We start from the raw sequence: 17,207 nt of genomic DNA, 5'->3' as shown, positions 1-17,207 counted from the left end.
CATTTTTTTAATCTAATTTTTTGTTTTTTATAGTTGCAGACCGCTCTGCAGGAGAGACCACAGTTCAAGGTTTGTATGCAGTTTCCCAAAAGCTCAGTGATCTTCACCCTCTTGTCCTGCCATCCTCTGCTCTTTTGTCTAGGCACTTCTACCTATAGAAATAGTTGCTTATGATTCAACAGTCAAGATATCAATTCCCTGTACTTCTGGACTGATTAGTTTTTTATTCTAATTAATACATTTTTACTAAAAACATGTTCTGTTGTTATCTGAGTTTACCCAATAAGAAAAAGAAAAATAAGTGTGTTAAACAGTGTTTAGTAGTTACTCTAAATGAATCATGCTGTTGTAAAGCAAAACGTAGGCCTCAGGTTGGTTGATAAAAAATGTAATGTAAAATATTGATTTGAACATTTCCTGCTTATGGATCCAGTGCAACCTAAGGAATAATTGGAAGAATTAATCAGCTGTATAACTCTAAAGCTGCTCATCATCTATCATTTATCAGTTGAAATAAAACACGGAATAAAGGAGTAATGCCATCTGCTGGACTGAAGATACAAGCAGACAGCTAACATGAACAGTTCTGTCTGTGCCTATGTCCAGTAAAGATGTACAATAAAGAGTGAAGGGCAGCAACAGCTCAGTCAATGGCTCCATTAGAGAAACAAAGATAAACAGAATTCTGCTTTTAAATTTATTCTATTTATCCTTTCAAATTAAAGGATGTTCTCATGTATTCATTTTTGGATCTCTCTCAGGTTTCAGTCCATAATTTCATCCAATGAAAGGCTCCTTTACAGGATTTCAAGTGTTTATTTTTAAAGTAATCCACTTACCTCGAAGATTTTCATTCAGGCATAAAAATCCTCAAACTCAAGGGATGACCCACTGCTGTGTCAACACAGATTATTAAAACCATTTTAAACTGCACCTTTGGGTACTTCGTTATTAGCAGCCTTTTGTGTGACAAACAGGAGGTTTGGATGCTCAAAGGTTTCATTGCAAACCACAGCCATGCATGATGAGCAGCTAAAGAGACAATAACCAGGAGCTACTGATGGCAGGAAAACCAAAGCTCCCTTTAGTTCAATCTCCGTCAGTCGCTCTACGAAGTTAGATGTGTCCGGCCGCATCATTTCTTTCCTGAGTGTCTATGGAAACATTTAGAGTCATGTTTGATTAATAAAGATGTGCATCCTTCATGCAACCGGCCAAATCAAATTCACTTCATCCGGCCTTCAATCACATGTTATGTGTCAAATGTTAACAGTTAAATTCATCAAGTTTAAACCCATCACTTTTATCAAGTTACATGTATATGTTTCAGTCAGCATTATTTCAAGTAACGGGTGTAATTAAACATTAATTTCTAGTTCACCTCGTATTTGGCATTCTGACAACTCTGGGTTAAAAACATAAATAATAAATACCTTCATTTTATCTGTTTCGTCATGCTGAAGGGGGCATTTTAGTGTACCTTCCTGTCAGTGCAGATGAGATTTGGCATGTTATTTTGCCTTTTAAACTGTTTTTCACAGTCAAAAACACAGTAATACTGAATAAATGCCTCATACTGAAAGTTGAAGGTACTCATTGCACATTGTTTATTTGACAACAAGCCAGCCATAAATATCTAAATTTCAGATGCTCTTCATGTAATTCTGGTTTTAAGATTTAAGGTTTTGTGTTGTGCCGAACATGCAAAATTTGTGTAAAAATTTTAAAAAAGGCCTTTTTTGGAGGAAAATCACTATTAAATTAAGTCAAAAAATTTCCAGAATACTGGAAACAAAACATTTAGTGGTGGCAGCAGTGGTATACAGCAGCTGATCCACTGAAGTCTCTTCTTTGGTCCTTTGTCAGGTCTTTGCAGGATGCTTTTCCCCATTTCTTACAGAAGCAACTTTCAGGTAATGTTCATCTGTTGCGGACAGTTCAGAAGCAGCCAAAGTCCAAAGAGCAGCTTTTCAGTATCATTAGAAAGCATGCAGAACTGTTCATGAGGACCATTTTAATTCAAAAGGTTACAAGTCAGGTTTATTGGAAGCAAAATATGAACTGATTGTTTTAACATTTTCAACACTAAATCTTGTAGCAGTACAAGACATCGTTTTGGGAAATAAACATGGCCAGAAAGTGTTTGCACTGCCTGCCTTGGCCTCCAAACAGTACTGTTTACATTAAACTGACCACCTCCAGACAGTGTCAGTCTGAATTTGTAAGCCCTTCCCTGGTCTGTTTGTGTCCGTCTACAGGTGACATGATTTATCCGAGCTGGAGCGTGTTGTCTTTCCTCTCGCTGTCGCCAAAGTGATTGACAGCAGAACTAATTCCACATTTAACACCCTGGCTAGCTTAACAGCTGCGTGCATGTGTGTACACAAGCACAGATTTACAGGAGAATGAGGAGCTGGAGGCCTGACTCACCACGCAAGGTGGGAACAAAGACACAGATAAGCCCACCAAGTCTTTTAAGACTTCAGTTTGTCCTGGGTGTTCCAGAACCGTCAGAGCCCATGTTTAGGGATTGTTTCAGAGTCAACATGCTGAAGTTTGAATGTTAAGCCAGTGGACTGAGGCAATGAGAATGATAAATGGGAACCTTTTCTTCCCTGAATTGAGATTGCATCCTTCAGACGCCACCATCGCTTCCCGTTACATATCGAGCGTTTCAAGGTGATAGGAAGCCACAACATTTAGACAATAAAGCCTTGTTCACTTGTGATTCACGCTGCAAGCTGCTGTAAAGAACAGATAAGAGTATCAGGAAGAGCATTCAGTCCATTCTGAAAAACACCCTGCCATTCATTACACAAACCTATGTGAGGCTGACAGACTACTTTTACTGTGGATAAGTTGCAGGAAAAGCAGGGAAGACGCAGAGCGGCTCTGCAGTGAAGTGTTTTTATATCTTTTATATCAAACTCAAACGGAAATAGATTTATCTAAAGCTACTTTGGTGCATTTTTAAAACACATGCAGCCACATGTCTCAGGCTGCTGTCTCACCTGTTTTCAGATGAGTTGTGGACATCTTTGTGCCTTGAGGCACCAATCCTCAAGAGACTGAGGAAGACCAAATATGCAAAACAAAAAAGAAAATACCCCAAAACATCAAACACTTAAAATTGTACACAACCTAAAGGCTTTTTTCTTGTCCAGGAGAGCCAACTGTCCATCAATGCAACTTCATTCATCCATATTAATTGCCAATTACCGCTACACAGGATGTTTCTAAAACCAACTTTGGCTGGTTGTCTCAAGGTTAAACCGATAAGTCAACTGCGAAGATAAATGACACCCTGTGAGTCATAATAAGCATTAAGATCCCACCTTCTCAGGTGTGTGTTCACAAACCTTAAATAGAAGCTCAGTTTCCCAGAAACCCGAGATAAGCTGGCCGAGATAAGTTCATGGCCATAGGTGAGGGTAGGAACGTAGACCGACCGGTAAATCGAGAGCTTCGCTTTTCGGCTCAGCTCTCTCTTCACCACAACGGACCGGCACAGTGCCCCCATTACTGCGGCAGCCGCACCGATCTGTCTGTCGATCTCCCGCTCCATTCTTCCCTCACTCGTGAACAAGACCCCGAGATACTTAAACTCCTCCACTTGAGGCAGGAACTCCCCTCCAACCTGAAGAGGACAAGCCACCCTTTTCCGGTCGAGAACCATGGCCTCGGACTTGGAGGAGCTGATCTACATCACAGCCGTTTTACACTCTGCTGCGAACCGCCCCAGCGCATACTGTAGGTCTTTGCTAGAGGGGGCCAGCAGGATCACGTCATCTGCAAAAAGAAGAGACGAAATCCTCTGGTCCCCAAAACCAGACCCCCTCCCGCCCTTGGCTGCACCTAGAAATCCTGTCCATAAAAGTTAAGAACAGGACCGGTGACAAAGGGCAACCCTGCTGGAGTCCAACACGACCGGGAAAAGGTCCGACTTAGTGCCGGCAATGCGGACCAATGCGGGACAAAAACCACACTGCTCCTCCTGAAGCCAAAGTGTGACTATCGGCCGGACTCTCCTCTCCAATACCCTGGCGTAGGCCTTACCAGGGAGGCTGAGGAGTGTGATCCCCCTGTAGTTGGAACTCACCCTCCGGTCACCCTTCTTATGAAGGGGGACCACCACCCCAGTCTGCCAGTCCAGAGGCCCTGTCCCCGACCGCCACGCAATGTTGAAGAGGCGTGTCAACCATGACAGCCCCACAACATCCAGAGTCTTGAGGTACTCAGGGCAGATCTCATCCACCCCCGAAGCCCTGCCACCGGAGCTTTTTAACCACCTCGGTGACTTCAGCCTGGGTGATGAAAGAGTCCAACCCCGAGTCCCCAGCCTCTGCTTCCATCAGGGAATGCGTGATGGCAGGATTGAGGGGATCCTCAAAGTACTCCTTCCACCGCCCGATAATGTCCCCAGTCAATGTCAGCAGCCTCCCACCCCCACTTTAAACAGTGTTGGCGAGCACTGCCTCCTCCTCTTGAGGCGCCTGATGGTTTGCCAGAATCGCTTCGAGGCCAACCGGTAGTCTCCATGGCCTCACCCCAACTCCTCCCAGGCCCGAGTTTTTGCCTCAGCCGATAGGACTCCTTCAGCTTGACAGCGTCCACCACCAGGTTTGGGGATTGCCACCGCGACAGGCACCGCAGACCTTACGGCCGCAGCTACAGGCAGCAGCATCGACAATAGATGCGGAGAATATGGACCACTCGGACTCTATGTCTCCAACATCCCTCGGAATCTGGACAAAGCTTTCCCTGAGGTGGGAGTTGAATACATCCCTGGCCGAGGGCTCTGCCAGACATTCCCAGCAGACCCTCACTATGCGCTTGGGCCTGCCAAGTCTGTCCGGCTTGCTCCTCTTCCAGCGGATCCAACTCACCGCCAGGTGGTGATCAGTGGACAGCTCAACCCCTCTCTTCACCTGAGTGTCCAAATCATGCGGCCGAAGGATGTGACGACACGACAACAAAGTCTATCATCGACCTCCTGCCTAGTGTGTCAGTGCCAAGTGCACTGATGGACACCCTTATGTTTGAACATGGTGTTCATTATGGACAATACATGACTAGCACAGAAGTCCAATAACGAAACACCACTCTGATTCAGAACAGGGAGGCCATTCCTCCCGATCACGCTTCTCCAGGTGTCACTGTCGTTTCCCACGTGGGCATTGAAGTCCCCCAGCAGAATAATGGAATCCCCGGGAGGGGCACTATCCAGCACCCCAGAAAGGGATGCCAAGAAGGCTGGGTACTCTGCACTACCGCTCGGCCTGTAGGCCGAAACGACAGTCAGAGACCTGTCCCCAACCCAGAGGCGCAGGGATGCGGCCCTCTCATCCCCTGGGGTAAACCCCAACACGAGAAGTCAGAGCTGGGGGGGCAACAAGCAAACCCACCCCAGTCCACCGCCTCTCCCCATGGCCCACTCCAGAGTAGAAGAGAGTCCAGCCCCTCTCAAGGAGATGGGTTCCAGAGCCCACGCTGTGCGTGGAGGCGAGCCAAACTATAAAAACTTTGTATCTCTGTAAAATCCATTAGAATAGTTCAATGTTTGTCATGTTTTAGCTTTTTCTTAACAGTACAGTTTGCATGCAAAAGAAATGCACCTTAAGATTGTTTAATATCTTTGCAACCGTTAAAACCGGTAACCATTTCTAACCCTTACCCTTTAGTCCGGTGACCAAAAATGATGCCTTTAAAGCTGATGACAAGACAGTGTTGTGACTTAATTTCATATGGTGCATTAAGAAGATGATTGTTGATCCTGCTTTGCTGTTCTGCAAAGCAAATATGCCAACTAATAAGAAATAATGAGTTTTACTGTGCAAGCAGTGTGGTGGGAGCAGGTAGGCAACACTCACCTGCAACATCTGCTTCAAGATTAGACATACACCCATCCGTCCTCATATTGCATGAGAACAGTGATTTGGGAACAGAGCTTGTTTATGAAAACAATTTATTGAAGTCTAGCATAAAATTTAAGAATACAAGCATCTCATAGTGGAGGGGAAACGTTCATATCCATAACCTGATAGAAGAAATGTTGAGAGGGCATCAGCAGCTTGTGGTACCTTTGTGTTTTAACTGAAGTTCAGCAGTATGCTTTCTGTCTATAAATGTCACTGGCCCAATATGCACTTCAGTTTAAAAAGGTGTAATTTAAGACTGAACAAACCACTGGGTGCTGCTTCAGAACAACTCAAAACAATAAAAACCCAAACCAAACTTTGAGGCCACCCTGGGACGTGGTTGTATGGAGTCCGTCTTCCTCTTCTACACAGTGAGGGGTTGCTGGTATAAAGCATATTCAGACTGCTTTATGTACAGTCCTACTCACAAATGATGCAAGACATAAACAGAAAGGGATAAAGGAGATTCCTTTAATCCATCCCTCCAGCTTTTAGAAAATGGAACAGCTGAGACTTGGGAACCTTGTTGAGTCTGCCCTCGTATGGAGGCAACGTGCTATAGAATAGTCTTTATAAACTACATGGTTAACGCTGTGGCAGAAGAAAACCTTCAACTTTCCAAATGGCTTGCATCTTAAACATGCAGCTTTTAAAGGCGATGATTAGGCAGGACATGTAAAATGGGAAAACAGAGGGTTCAATCCCAGGAAAGACTGTTACCATCACGGAACAGCCGTTTGGTGCAGAATTAATAAGGTTTCAGCTTTTTAACGTTAGTGCTTTCAATATTGACACTGTTGCTTAGCAAAAAACAAACAATCTGTTGTCAAATAGTAAAGGTTACAGATTAACGCCCAGGCAACCAGCAGCAAACTATTCTGCTCTTCACACAAACCTCTTGGTGCAGCAACTGCAACAATTCAAGGCCCAGAACAACTAAATTAATTCATTTAGACTTTGAGGCACATTTTTTCCTGAAACAAGAATCACAGAACCCACCCCATTGTTTCCTACAAAAGAACCGTAAGTGAAGAAATTCAAACTCAAAGTACCACAAACAACATTTAAAGGGGGTGCACTTTCTTATGACTACATTTTCGCTTTACAGATGCTTTTGCTGTTGCAGTGCAAAAATAAGTCAATAATTTGCTGAACAAATATTGGTGCTACCAGATATTTTTTATTCTATTTTTTCCCCACATTAATGTTTCCTATTAGTTAATGTTTTGCTATATCCTAATATTTCCAGGAGGCATCAATTCCCATATGACCTTTATGCGTTTGTTTTTATCATATGTACAGAAGGAGACTCATAGCTTTCTCAGATTTTTTGACTAGATGTATTATTGCATTAAACTGAAAATATGTTTAGGGCCCATTGTTCTCTCACTTTAAGCAAGCACATTTTCCTTAAAAATAGGAAAACATTACTGAGGTCTTCTTACACAGATTGAAATCCCTCCTTTCCTGTTGCACTGATCTACAGGAGCCGCCTCACTGGATGCATTGGCTTAAACAAAGCTTATTTCTTCATAGAAAGTTGTGTCTAAAGATTATTGCTTTTTTAAAAGAAAAAAGTACATAAATAAAAGTATTCTGCAGCTCAATGTGAGCTTGTGCAGAGAGAATGAAAAGCTGGGATGGGATAAATCTAAATGGGAGTACAGTCTCTACAAATACAAACTTCAAAAAGGAAAAAGGTTTCCCATTGTGGCCTGGTCTCAGGACAAATGGATGAGATAATTAAACCCAAATTGATTTAATTAGTCAGCAAACTGCAAAATGAATACATACGGCTTCAGCGGCCTCTTCCTTTTCTACCAAAATTGATGAGTTTAGAGTTTTGTTTCAATACTAAAGCATCAAAAACTGATTTTTGTATGAAATCTATACCAACTTTAAAACAGTGAATAATACTAAAGTATAGGAGAAAACTAAAGTGTAACTGTACTAAACGAACAGGTTGAACAAGAAATAAGCATGTGCTGATGCATATTAAACGCTTTGCTAATAGGGATTCCCTACAATTGTAACTCTTAACGAGTTTGCTTTAGTGGGGAGGGGGTGGGGGGGATTATGCAAAGTCATCGGACAGTATTTCACTGTTGTAGAGCAGGACCACAGAGCTCATGAAAAATACATGTTGCTTTGCATCAATTTACCGTTATGCACACTATGCCAAAAGAGCAGAGAAAAAAAATACATGCTGCCATTAATAACCTTGAACTAAGTACCAAAGTTCATCCTATGCTTTTCTTTAGGGAGCAGCTTTTTAAAGCCTGCAGAAAGCTGGGCACAGCTCTGAAGTGGAAGCTCTGACTGTGGGATCTGCAGTCAGCACGCATCGCAGGAAGAGGAGAGGAGGTAAAAAGACGGCACCGAAAGAGGGAACCTGAAGCGTCAGGCCAGAAGAAAGTGGAACCCCTGCTGATTACATGCAAATGCTGCAGGTTTGATCACTGAAAAGTGTGTCCAAGGCGTGTGAGCCTTGTGTGAGCTGATTTACACGGAAAAATGTTTCACTGTTTAGTAAGGAGGGGAAAATGGTGCATTAACATTTATTTTAATGCTTTATTTTATTAATAGTTTTTTCATGTTCACAACTATGGAGTTTTTTTTATGTGCATATGTAAAGATTCAGGCTCTAAGAATAAGTGTAACAAGTTTGAGTAACGAACAGGGTTCCTGTTTCCCAACAGGTTCATGTCAACATATACAGTACATCTGAATTATTTTGAAGATCAGAATAACAAAAATCCAAAACTCTATTCCTGAGAAAACTAGATTAAATAAGTTGACTAAGATGCAATAAAATATTTTTAGACAAATGTTTTGGCCACTGAGCACAAGATATTTCGGCCTGTGGTCTACATAAAGTGGAGTATGTTTGGATGATATTGGTTAAGTATATATTTTTATATGGGATTAATGTTTTTATGGGAAACATTAAATGTATGACTGCCTTTAACTAAATATTTTATTTATGTTTAACTTTAAAACTACCTCACAAATTTCAATAAACTCTTATTAGGGGTCAAAAACCCACAGCAAGTTTCCCATTCTGAATATTACCACATTTACTCATCCTAACCTGAGGAACATTTCCAGAAAGTGTCCATCTTCATACAGCCCTGTCACAGACAGACTGGTGCTCAGCAGGAGCTACAAGGACTGAACTGCACAGGACTGGAGTCAAGTTATTTTCTCCATTAAAGCCACTTTCAGACCGTTTTGGAGATGAAGGAAAAAAGACTGAACGGAGAAGACAAAGTGGAAAGTCCAGTAGGGGTTGTTTCTTAACCAAGGGCCTGGACTCGTACACAGCTTTACCTAAAAACAATGCCATGAGTTAAGGCTGGGATTAAACCATCCTCCAAGAGTAATTTTGACAATCCAGGTGCAATTTTAAGATGCTCTGTCCAGCAAAATAGAGGCCTTTAACCAACTAGCTTAGGGGACTGGCACAGAAAGCAAGTAGTCAGGATCTGGTCTAGAACTGATGTCAAGTATATCCGTGCAAATTGCAAATTGAAAAAGAAAGGTCGACAGTCTAAGTATTAATGCTCAGCAACAATTTAATGAATTTCTTCATAAAATCCTTTCAAACTTACAACAAAATATTTATTATTGAAGAACAGTATACTATATGAACATCTGACAAAGACCCAACACTGCTGCTACAAACGAATAATTTGCCACAACTGTGTAACACTCATTACATGCCTGCAGCCTGTGCTCTTTGCAACATTTTACAATTAATCATTTTTCCACATATAATGGAAAGAAAAATGAATGGCTGAGCTTCACTTAGTATTTCTGCCATGCAGTTTAATTGACCATTTACAAAAAAAAACAAAATGCATGTTTTAGAGAACCTTGGCTCTTTTTGCTCCCAAAGCTACACCTTTACACAACTTGTTGACAAAGACTTCAAAAATGTTAATACTCCACTCCTACTGGCCAATTACACATAAACCTTGACTACAACAACAAAAGTTTACCTCAGGTGTTAGACACAAAAATTGTTCGCTCACTCAATCTTAAATTCAAGGTTTGGCAACAAAAATGCTTTCCTATATATAAAACATGTAAAAAACCTCACAGAGAAGGGTGAGGAGGTGATGAAGCTGAAATCTGTCCTTGTACATGAGAGAGACAAGGCTGCCTTCAGAGCGATAAATAGCCAACTGTGGTGTACTTCATTCGGTAGATTTTGACCTACAGTTAAAACTTCTCTTTTGCCTCCCAAGTCCTATTCTGCAAAGGACGCATAGAGAAATTCTTCTTTTACCCCAGCTTAGAACAGTTTTTCTCACTTTAAAAAACAGAGGATTCACATTATAAGACCACATTAAAATTTATAGCTAGAGCAAGTGTGTAAGATGAGGCTCACTTTAAGCTTCCATCAAGGTCATTTCTTTGCTCGTATGTTACTCCTCCCTTCTCACTTGCATCCATTCATCACCTGGGCCATTAACCAAAAAGGCTATTTCTTTAAATCTCCCCAAAGCAATGATGCTTGATTTTAAAGTGATGCTGTCATACATGAAGAAACTTGTAGGCAACAAAAACAAAAAAAAATACTTTAAAAAATACAATAAAGCAGCTAAAAGGATGCATTTTTAGGCAAAAACAAAATAAATGCCCCTCAAATTTTTTCCCAAGACTAGTCCATACTGCTGGCATCTTTTCAAGTCCACTCAGAAACTAATTTAATTTTCCCCACCTTGGCAAAACAAACATTCCCTTCACGTGACTGTCAGGTAGATGGTGCATTAAAATTCCTGGGGAGAATCCAGTTGTCTTGCAAACCAATTATGAGTGAGGAGAGTAAAAAAAATTAAAATGAACTAGCCTGAGACTACCCTCCGACTTCCTACATTCACCCAGCAATTCTGTTCTTGCCAGGAAAGCCTGTTTAGCTCCAGCGAGCCATTCCTCCTGAAGACTGCCAGCATTTTTTAACAAGTGCTAGAAACTGTAACAGCACGTTCAGTATGCAGACGCCTGCATTAACCTGAAAAATACAACCAAGTGAAAAAAAAGCTTCCTTATCAGCCTCCTGCTGCATTACAATCTTATAATAAAATTTACACCTATTAATTTTGTACACAGTGAATAAAAACTTTAATTTATTCATGCATATTTGTAATACAATTGTCCTTCAACTTGACTAAACATGCATGCTCATCGGTTAAAATTGCAGAACCTGAAAGAGACTGAATGACCGCATAATAATATCAAGCAGCTGGATTATAACTGCGATCCAGTGTCGTATGGGAACCAATAGGATCTTCATTCTTTAATCAAATATTGGACTGAGGCTGCTGATGCAGGTGCAAAAGTCCTATGTAGCTGAAGTTGATGTTTCGGTGGATTTTAATTGTAATGCTGATGTTTAAGTATAATTGAGATGGTTTTATTGAAATTCAGACAAAAGTAGTCGATCAGTCCTTTATCAGTAAGGCTGTAAATTAAAAGGTGTTATTAAAAGACAAATAGGTGCCAATTCTGCTAACCACATGATTCCATCAAATAATGACGTCATTCACTAAAACAGTAACTTCAACTTTAAATTTAATTGACCCGTTTATATTTTCTAGATGTTACATGTATACGAGAGACTAAAGTAAAAATCAGACTGCTGTGTGAGATGCCCACTGTCCTAATGGCACTTATAGCTAATACAAGTCATTAAAGAAGGTGAGAAATGGCTCCATAGATATGTTTATGACCCAATTTAAACTACAATAGTGAACGGTTTTATGTGCCATCTACTTCTCAGTCTCTTGTACACATAAAATGTCTAGAAAATACAGATTACTGTGAGTGATACCACCTACACTAATGGCGCTAATGGCTAATAAACCATTGAAGGTTAAAAAATGTCTTCATGTTTTTGAGTATTCAACTAAAACCCTCCACTTTTATCACGCCATCTTGTTTCATGTCTGATCTGTCACAATCACATGTAACATCCAGAAGAATACTCTTAGAGTCAATTATGCTAACTGCACCAATCACAAATAAACGTTTTTAAATATAAAGGTCTGCTCCAAAAGTGTAACTTCATTCCAATGACAAACAAATTCTATTTTATAGACCTGTTTGGTGTAAGTTTTCACCCCTCAACTTAATTTGACAAAAGATAGTGAACTCCTATTTTAGGCCATTTTGTGTTATGATTCATTGGAACATGTAAGGTTACATGTAATAAGTTCCACACGTAACGTCTTAAAAAAAATGAAATAAATAATCACTGCAGTTAGCTAGCAATGCTAACTGTGCTAAATGTCACGTTATTTAGAAAATGTTTAACATCCCGTTTAAAACTGACTTTCACTAAAATAGTAAATTCATTTTTTTAATTGACTTACTTGATGTTGCCTTAAATTTCTAATGTTCACGACTAACATCTAAAAAAATATTTATGCTGTTATATATATTAAAATGTTCTTTAAAAACTATACAATTTAACAAGGTACATTTTTGACTAACAGTTTTTAGTGTTACTAGTCTCAATCTCTCATATACTTTTGGAGTAACGGCCTCTTCTTGTCAGTGTCCTTTCAGCCCATGTTGGTACAGGATTCACCTCACTGTGGATAATGTCCCTCTTCCCAACTCTAGCCAACATCTTCACAAGGTCCATTGCATTTGGCACATTTTAATCCACTTTCATCTCTGAAAACAGTCTCCATCTGAGCAGTATGATGGCAGGGCATTTTAATACGGTTGATGCTTGTGTATAATTGAAGGTGACCAGATTTCTGTAATCAAATCCAGGGATATTTCCAGGTCAGGGATTAAAAAATTAAATGTTAGAGATAATGAAAACATTGGTACAGCTATGGTCTCATTTATTTTAATGTATTTTTGCAGCACTTGTGGCCTTTATATTATCATTTTAAGCCAGCAGACAGGAAATGGTGAAAGAGTGGGGGAAGGGTGTGCAGAAAACGTCGTCGGGGCTCGATCGCACGACAGCCTGCGTCAAGGACTAAGGCTTCCATACATGGGTCGCACAGTTAAACCCCTACACCACCAGCGGCACACCCAGCTCTCATTTATTTTAAAATATTTATTCATAAACAATGAAAATCAAGCGTAATAGCATGAAAGTCTCCATCCACACCAGGTTAGCATAATAAAATTGATAAATTGTAATGTCTGTAATTCCCTCTCGTCTTTCTTTCTAACACTCTTCTGTCTAACCCTCTTTCCCTCCTCTTAGCTTTACTCTTCTTTCTATAAGTCTATTTTCCTTCTCTCTCTTTAATTCTTCTAGGTTTCCTCTGCTTTTTCACCCTTTCCATTTTCCTCCTCTCTGCTCTTCGATCAGTATTTTTCTCATCTAAAACAGATATTATATAATAACAATCCTATAAAAACATTAAAACTTATTCAATTCAAAAATACTTTATTAATCTCAAAGGGAAATTAAATGTTGTTGTAGCTCATATGAAGGTTTCCTCAAAGAGCCGTTGTAGATGCTGATGGCTGTGGGCAGGAAGTATCTCCTGTAGCGCTCCGTCTTACAGCAGATCTGAAGAAGCCTTTGACTGAAGACACTCTGTTGTTGTAGGACAGTCTCATGAAGAGGATGCTCAGGGTTCTCCATAATGTTCTTCATTTTATGAAAAATCCTTCTTTCCACAATGATCTCCAGAGGTTCCAGAGGAGTCCCCAGAACAGAGCCAGCCTTTTTTATCAGCTTGTTGAGCTTTTTTAAGTCCCTGGCTCTGATGCTTCCCCAGCAGATGATGGCAGAAGAGATCACACTCTCCACAACAGACTTATAGAAGATATGCAGCATCTTGCTGCAAACACCAAAGGACCTAAGCTTCCTCAAGAAGTACAGTCTGCTCTGTCCCTTCTTGTAGATGGCTTCACAGTTGCATCTCCACTCTAGTCTATTGTCCAGGTGAACACCGAGGTATTTATACTCCTCCACCACCTCCACTTCTTCTCCCATGATAGAAATAGTGTTTGACTTATTCCTGTTTCTCTTAAAATCTACAATTATCTCCTTTGTTTTAGTCACGTTCAAAATGAGATGATTGTTTCCACACCATGCCACAAAGCGGTCCACCACCTTCCTGTACTCATCTTCTTGTCCATCTCTGATCCACCCCACGACTGCAGAATCATCCGAGTATTTCTGCAGATCACAGGAGTCTGTCTTGTACTGGAAGTCTGAGGTGTACAGAGTGAAAAGGAATGGTGAGAGTACAGTCCCCTGTGGTGCTGCTGACTACCTGGTTAGACTCACAACCCTTCAGTCTCACAAACTGTGGTCTGTTTGTCAGGTAGTCTTTGATCCAGGAGATTGTTGAGGCCTCCACCTGAGTCTTCTGGAGTTTCTGACAAAGCAAATCAGGTTGGATTGTATTAAATGCACTGCTTTGTTGAAGCAGGTGTATGATGGCATCTTCAACTCCAACTCCACAACGATAAGCAAACTGAAGGGGGTCCTGATGGTTTACTGTTTGCTTACTCAGGTGGGCCAACAGGAGTCTCTCTAGGACCTTCATGATGTGAGATGTTAGGGCAACAGGTCACTGAGGACTGATGGGTAAGTTTTCTTTGGTACCAGAACAAGACAGGAGGTCTTCCACAACACCGGAACCTTCTTCTGGGCCAGGCTAAGGTTGAAGAGGTGCTGCAGAATCCCACAGAGCCGCTCTGCACAGGCCTTCAGGACTCTAGGGCTGACATGATCTGGACCTGCAGCCTTATTCCTATTGAGTCTCTCCAGTTGTCTCTTCACCTGACGTCTTGAGACACACAGGTGGAAGGTATAATACACTGAAAGTTTAAAATTTAACAAATACAATTTTTGTTTCAGGTACCCTTTAGAAGTTGGTTATTTTTAGATGAAAAACTAGGGTAATCCTAATATAATAATAATGTTTCTTTAATTATTTGACAAATATCCTCAGCTGATGAAATGCCAAAATTGCAATATTTAGCAAAAACCCCCAACTATTTTTTACTTGATGCTACCAGGTCAAAACAGAAGAAATGCACATTTAACCAGGTGATTATCTCTCCCTCCTCATCATTCTCGGTTCATGCAGTCCTTGCCTCATTCAGTTTCCCCGTTACTGACTCCTTTATTTTTTGTGAGGAACTTTCATGTGTCCAAACTGACTAGACAAAGATGCGTCCGCCTGAAAGTCACAAATCACAACAGAATATTAACAAAAAAACTCCTAACTGATCTCAAAATATAAACTAAAGGTCACCCATTAATTCGAAAACATCTTACTTTGGACGAATCCTTGTTGACACTGTAGTTCCACTTTCCCAAATCAGGCAGCACTTAAAAATAATTTTTTAATCATTCCGTTTCCGGATTTGTCCCTTTCTTCATCACACAGCTGCAGCTACTCCCTCTTTCTGCCCCCGGTTACCGTAGTAAAAGTCCACACGCATTTTTTTCCTCATTCACAAAACGGTAAAATCGGGGACATTTCCGGGAGCTACAGGCATATGTAAAACATACGCAAGGAAACCAGATTCATTGTTGCCCAGTTTTTTCCTCTTATCCTGACTGATATTTTATTTATTTTTTTAGATTTTTCCATGATGTCACAAAAGGAAGCAAAGTGTTAATGTTGCATTGAAATACACCTATTTAACTTAAATGTTCTCTGAACAGAAATAAGGTCCGTAATTCTAACTGACCAAGAATTTGAAAAGTTTGGACTGATGTAATGTCAGAAAGTAAGGCAAAATTGTTTTATTTTATGGAGTGTGTAAGGATTTAGTTTTCAATGTGTACCTTTAGAAACAAATGGCTATGGGCTTTAAGAGGACATGTCTAAACATGATAGCAGCTTTCTGAACTTAGTTCACTTATTTTTAGCACAGCATATTATGGCTGACTTGCAGAAAACACAGAGGGGACAAAATATCTGTCATTGTCAAGAAGCTGTACTGCAGCATCTGGAACATCATTAGTGAGTCAGTTAGGTGGGACTAAATCACACAAATTTAGACCATGTAATTGTTATGATTTGGCGTTGTTTGGTTTTTGGTTTTTTTATTTATATGTTATTTCACAGTTGAAGTTTTGAATCATGCTTCTGTTTATTTTTCTGGTCATGCTTTAGTTTTTGTCTTCTATTTCATGTTTTGTCAAGTTTGGTTTTTGGATCTGGGTATGCTTTAGTTTCATGTTGTTCTAGTTTCTGTTTGTTTGTATTCAAGAGTCTGTTTTGCTCCAGTCACGTTTTGTTCTGTCTGTCAATTATCTTTATTCGGTTCACCTGCACCTAGTTAATCTGTCTTGCTTCACCTGGTTCACTCTCCATATATACACACCTGTTCAGTTTATTCCTCATGGAAACATTTTCAGATCTTGCTCATGTCTTGTTTTTCGGGTCATGCCATGTCTGTCTTGCCAGCCCATTTATTGTTTTGTTCCTGCCTCTTCTGAGAGTGAGTTTTTGTTTTTTAGTCATTTACCATCATGCTGCCTGCTAGTCTGCATTCTGTGTTCCTCCGTTGCTCAAGTCCCAACAGTAATACATACTAAATGTATGATTTAACAGCACATAAACGCTGCTGAGTTTTTAAAACACTTAAATGGCATCGGTTTGATATGCTTCCCATCGGAGCTCAGTACCGGAAAATGAGAAATCTTAAATGACTAATCCGTATCTGAACAGGAAGAGAAATCCTGATCGGCATGCCAGCATCCTAAATGGCTTTATCAGCGAATGCTCAATCATACCTGTTTGGCCAGGTTGACAGCATCAGCATGAAGCCTGTCTCTCAGGTGAGGGTCCAGCTGGAAGGCAGGTGCGATCTCCACAACCTAAAAAAACAAAAAGACCTTACCGATATGGTCTTCAGCTTCTGCATATCAGTTTATTAGTTTCAGCAATAAGAAAAAAAAAAGGATCCTTCTTATAGATGCAGGCTGTTTCATTTGTGGTGTTAATATCTTGGGAAACATCAAACAACAAAGATGTGGGTGATAAAAATCCAAACAATGGGTGGAAAGATACTAAAATGCTCTTTGGAGCTGCAGCAGACCTCACAGTTGGTGAACAATTGTCAGTCCATTACAGAGAGTGCCTCTTTATTCCCACCAAGCTGCCATTTCATCCATTGATTATATTTAATAGCAGCATTATTCTAGTTATTAGTTACTGCTCACACTATGAATAAAAAAAGAAATTCCCTGCTTCCAATAAAAAGTCAATAAATGGCCACTAATCATTTTGTGAATTGTACAATTTCTCTTTTTGTCCTTGACCCACAGATTCATTTAATTAT

General features: G+C 40.3%; 1 protein-coding gene across 1 annotated transcript in view; it reads right to left on the bottom strand.

Annotated features, from left to right (window-relative positions):
• The window catches only part of pcxb (pyruvate carboxylase b), a 424,891-nt gene that overhangs the window by 347,413 nt on the left and 60,271 nt on the right, over window positions 1-17,207 (bottom strand). Inside the window, exon 9 of the mRNA XM_047386393.1 lies at window positions 16,660-16,743. Coding sequence (XP_047242349.1) covers window positions 16,660-16,743 — 84 coding nt within the window. The remainder of the gene's footprint in view (window positions 1-16,659; window positions 16,744-17,207) is intronic.

The sequence above is a fragment of the Girardinichthys multiradiatus genome, chromosome 14, assembly GCF_021462225.1.
Source record: "Girardinichthys multiradiatus isolate DD_20200921_A chromosome 14, DD_fGirMul_XY1, whole genome shotgun sequence".
In the NCBI taxonomy this organism is placed as follows: domain Eukaryota; kingdom Metazoa; phylum Chordata; class Actinopteri; order Cyprinodontiformes; family Goodeidae; genus Girardinichthys; species Girardinichthys multiradiatus.
The sequence above is the reverse complement of the archived record's forward strand: the minus strand, read 5'-3'. Positions and strand labels throughout refer to the sequence as shown.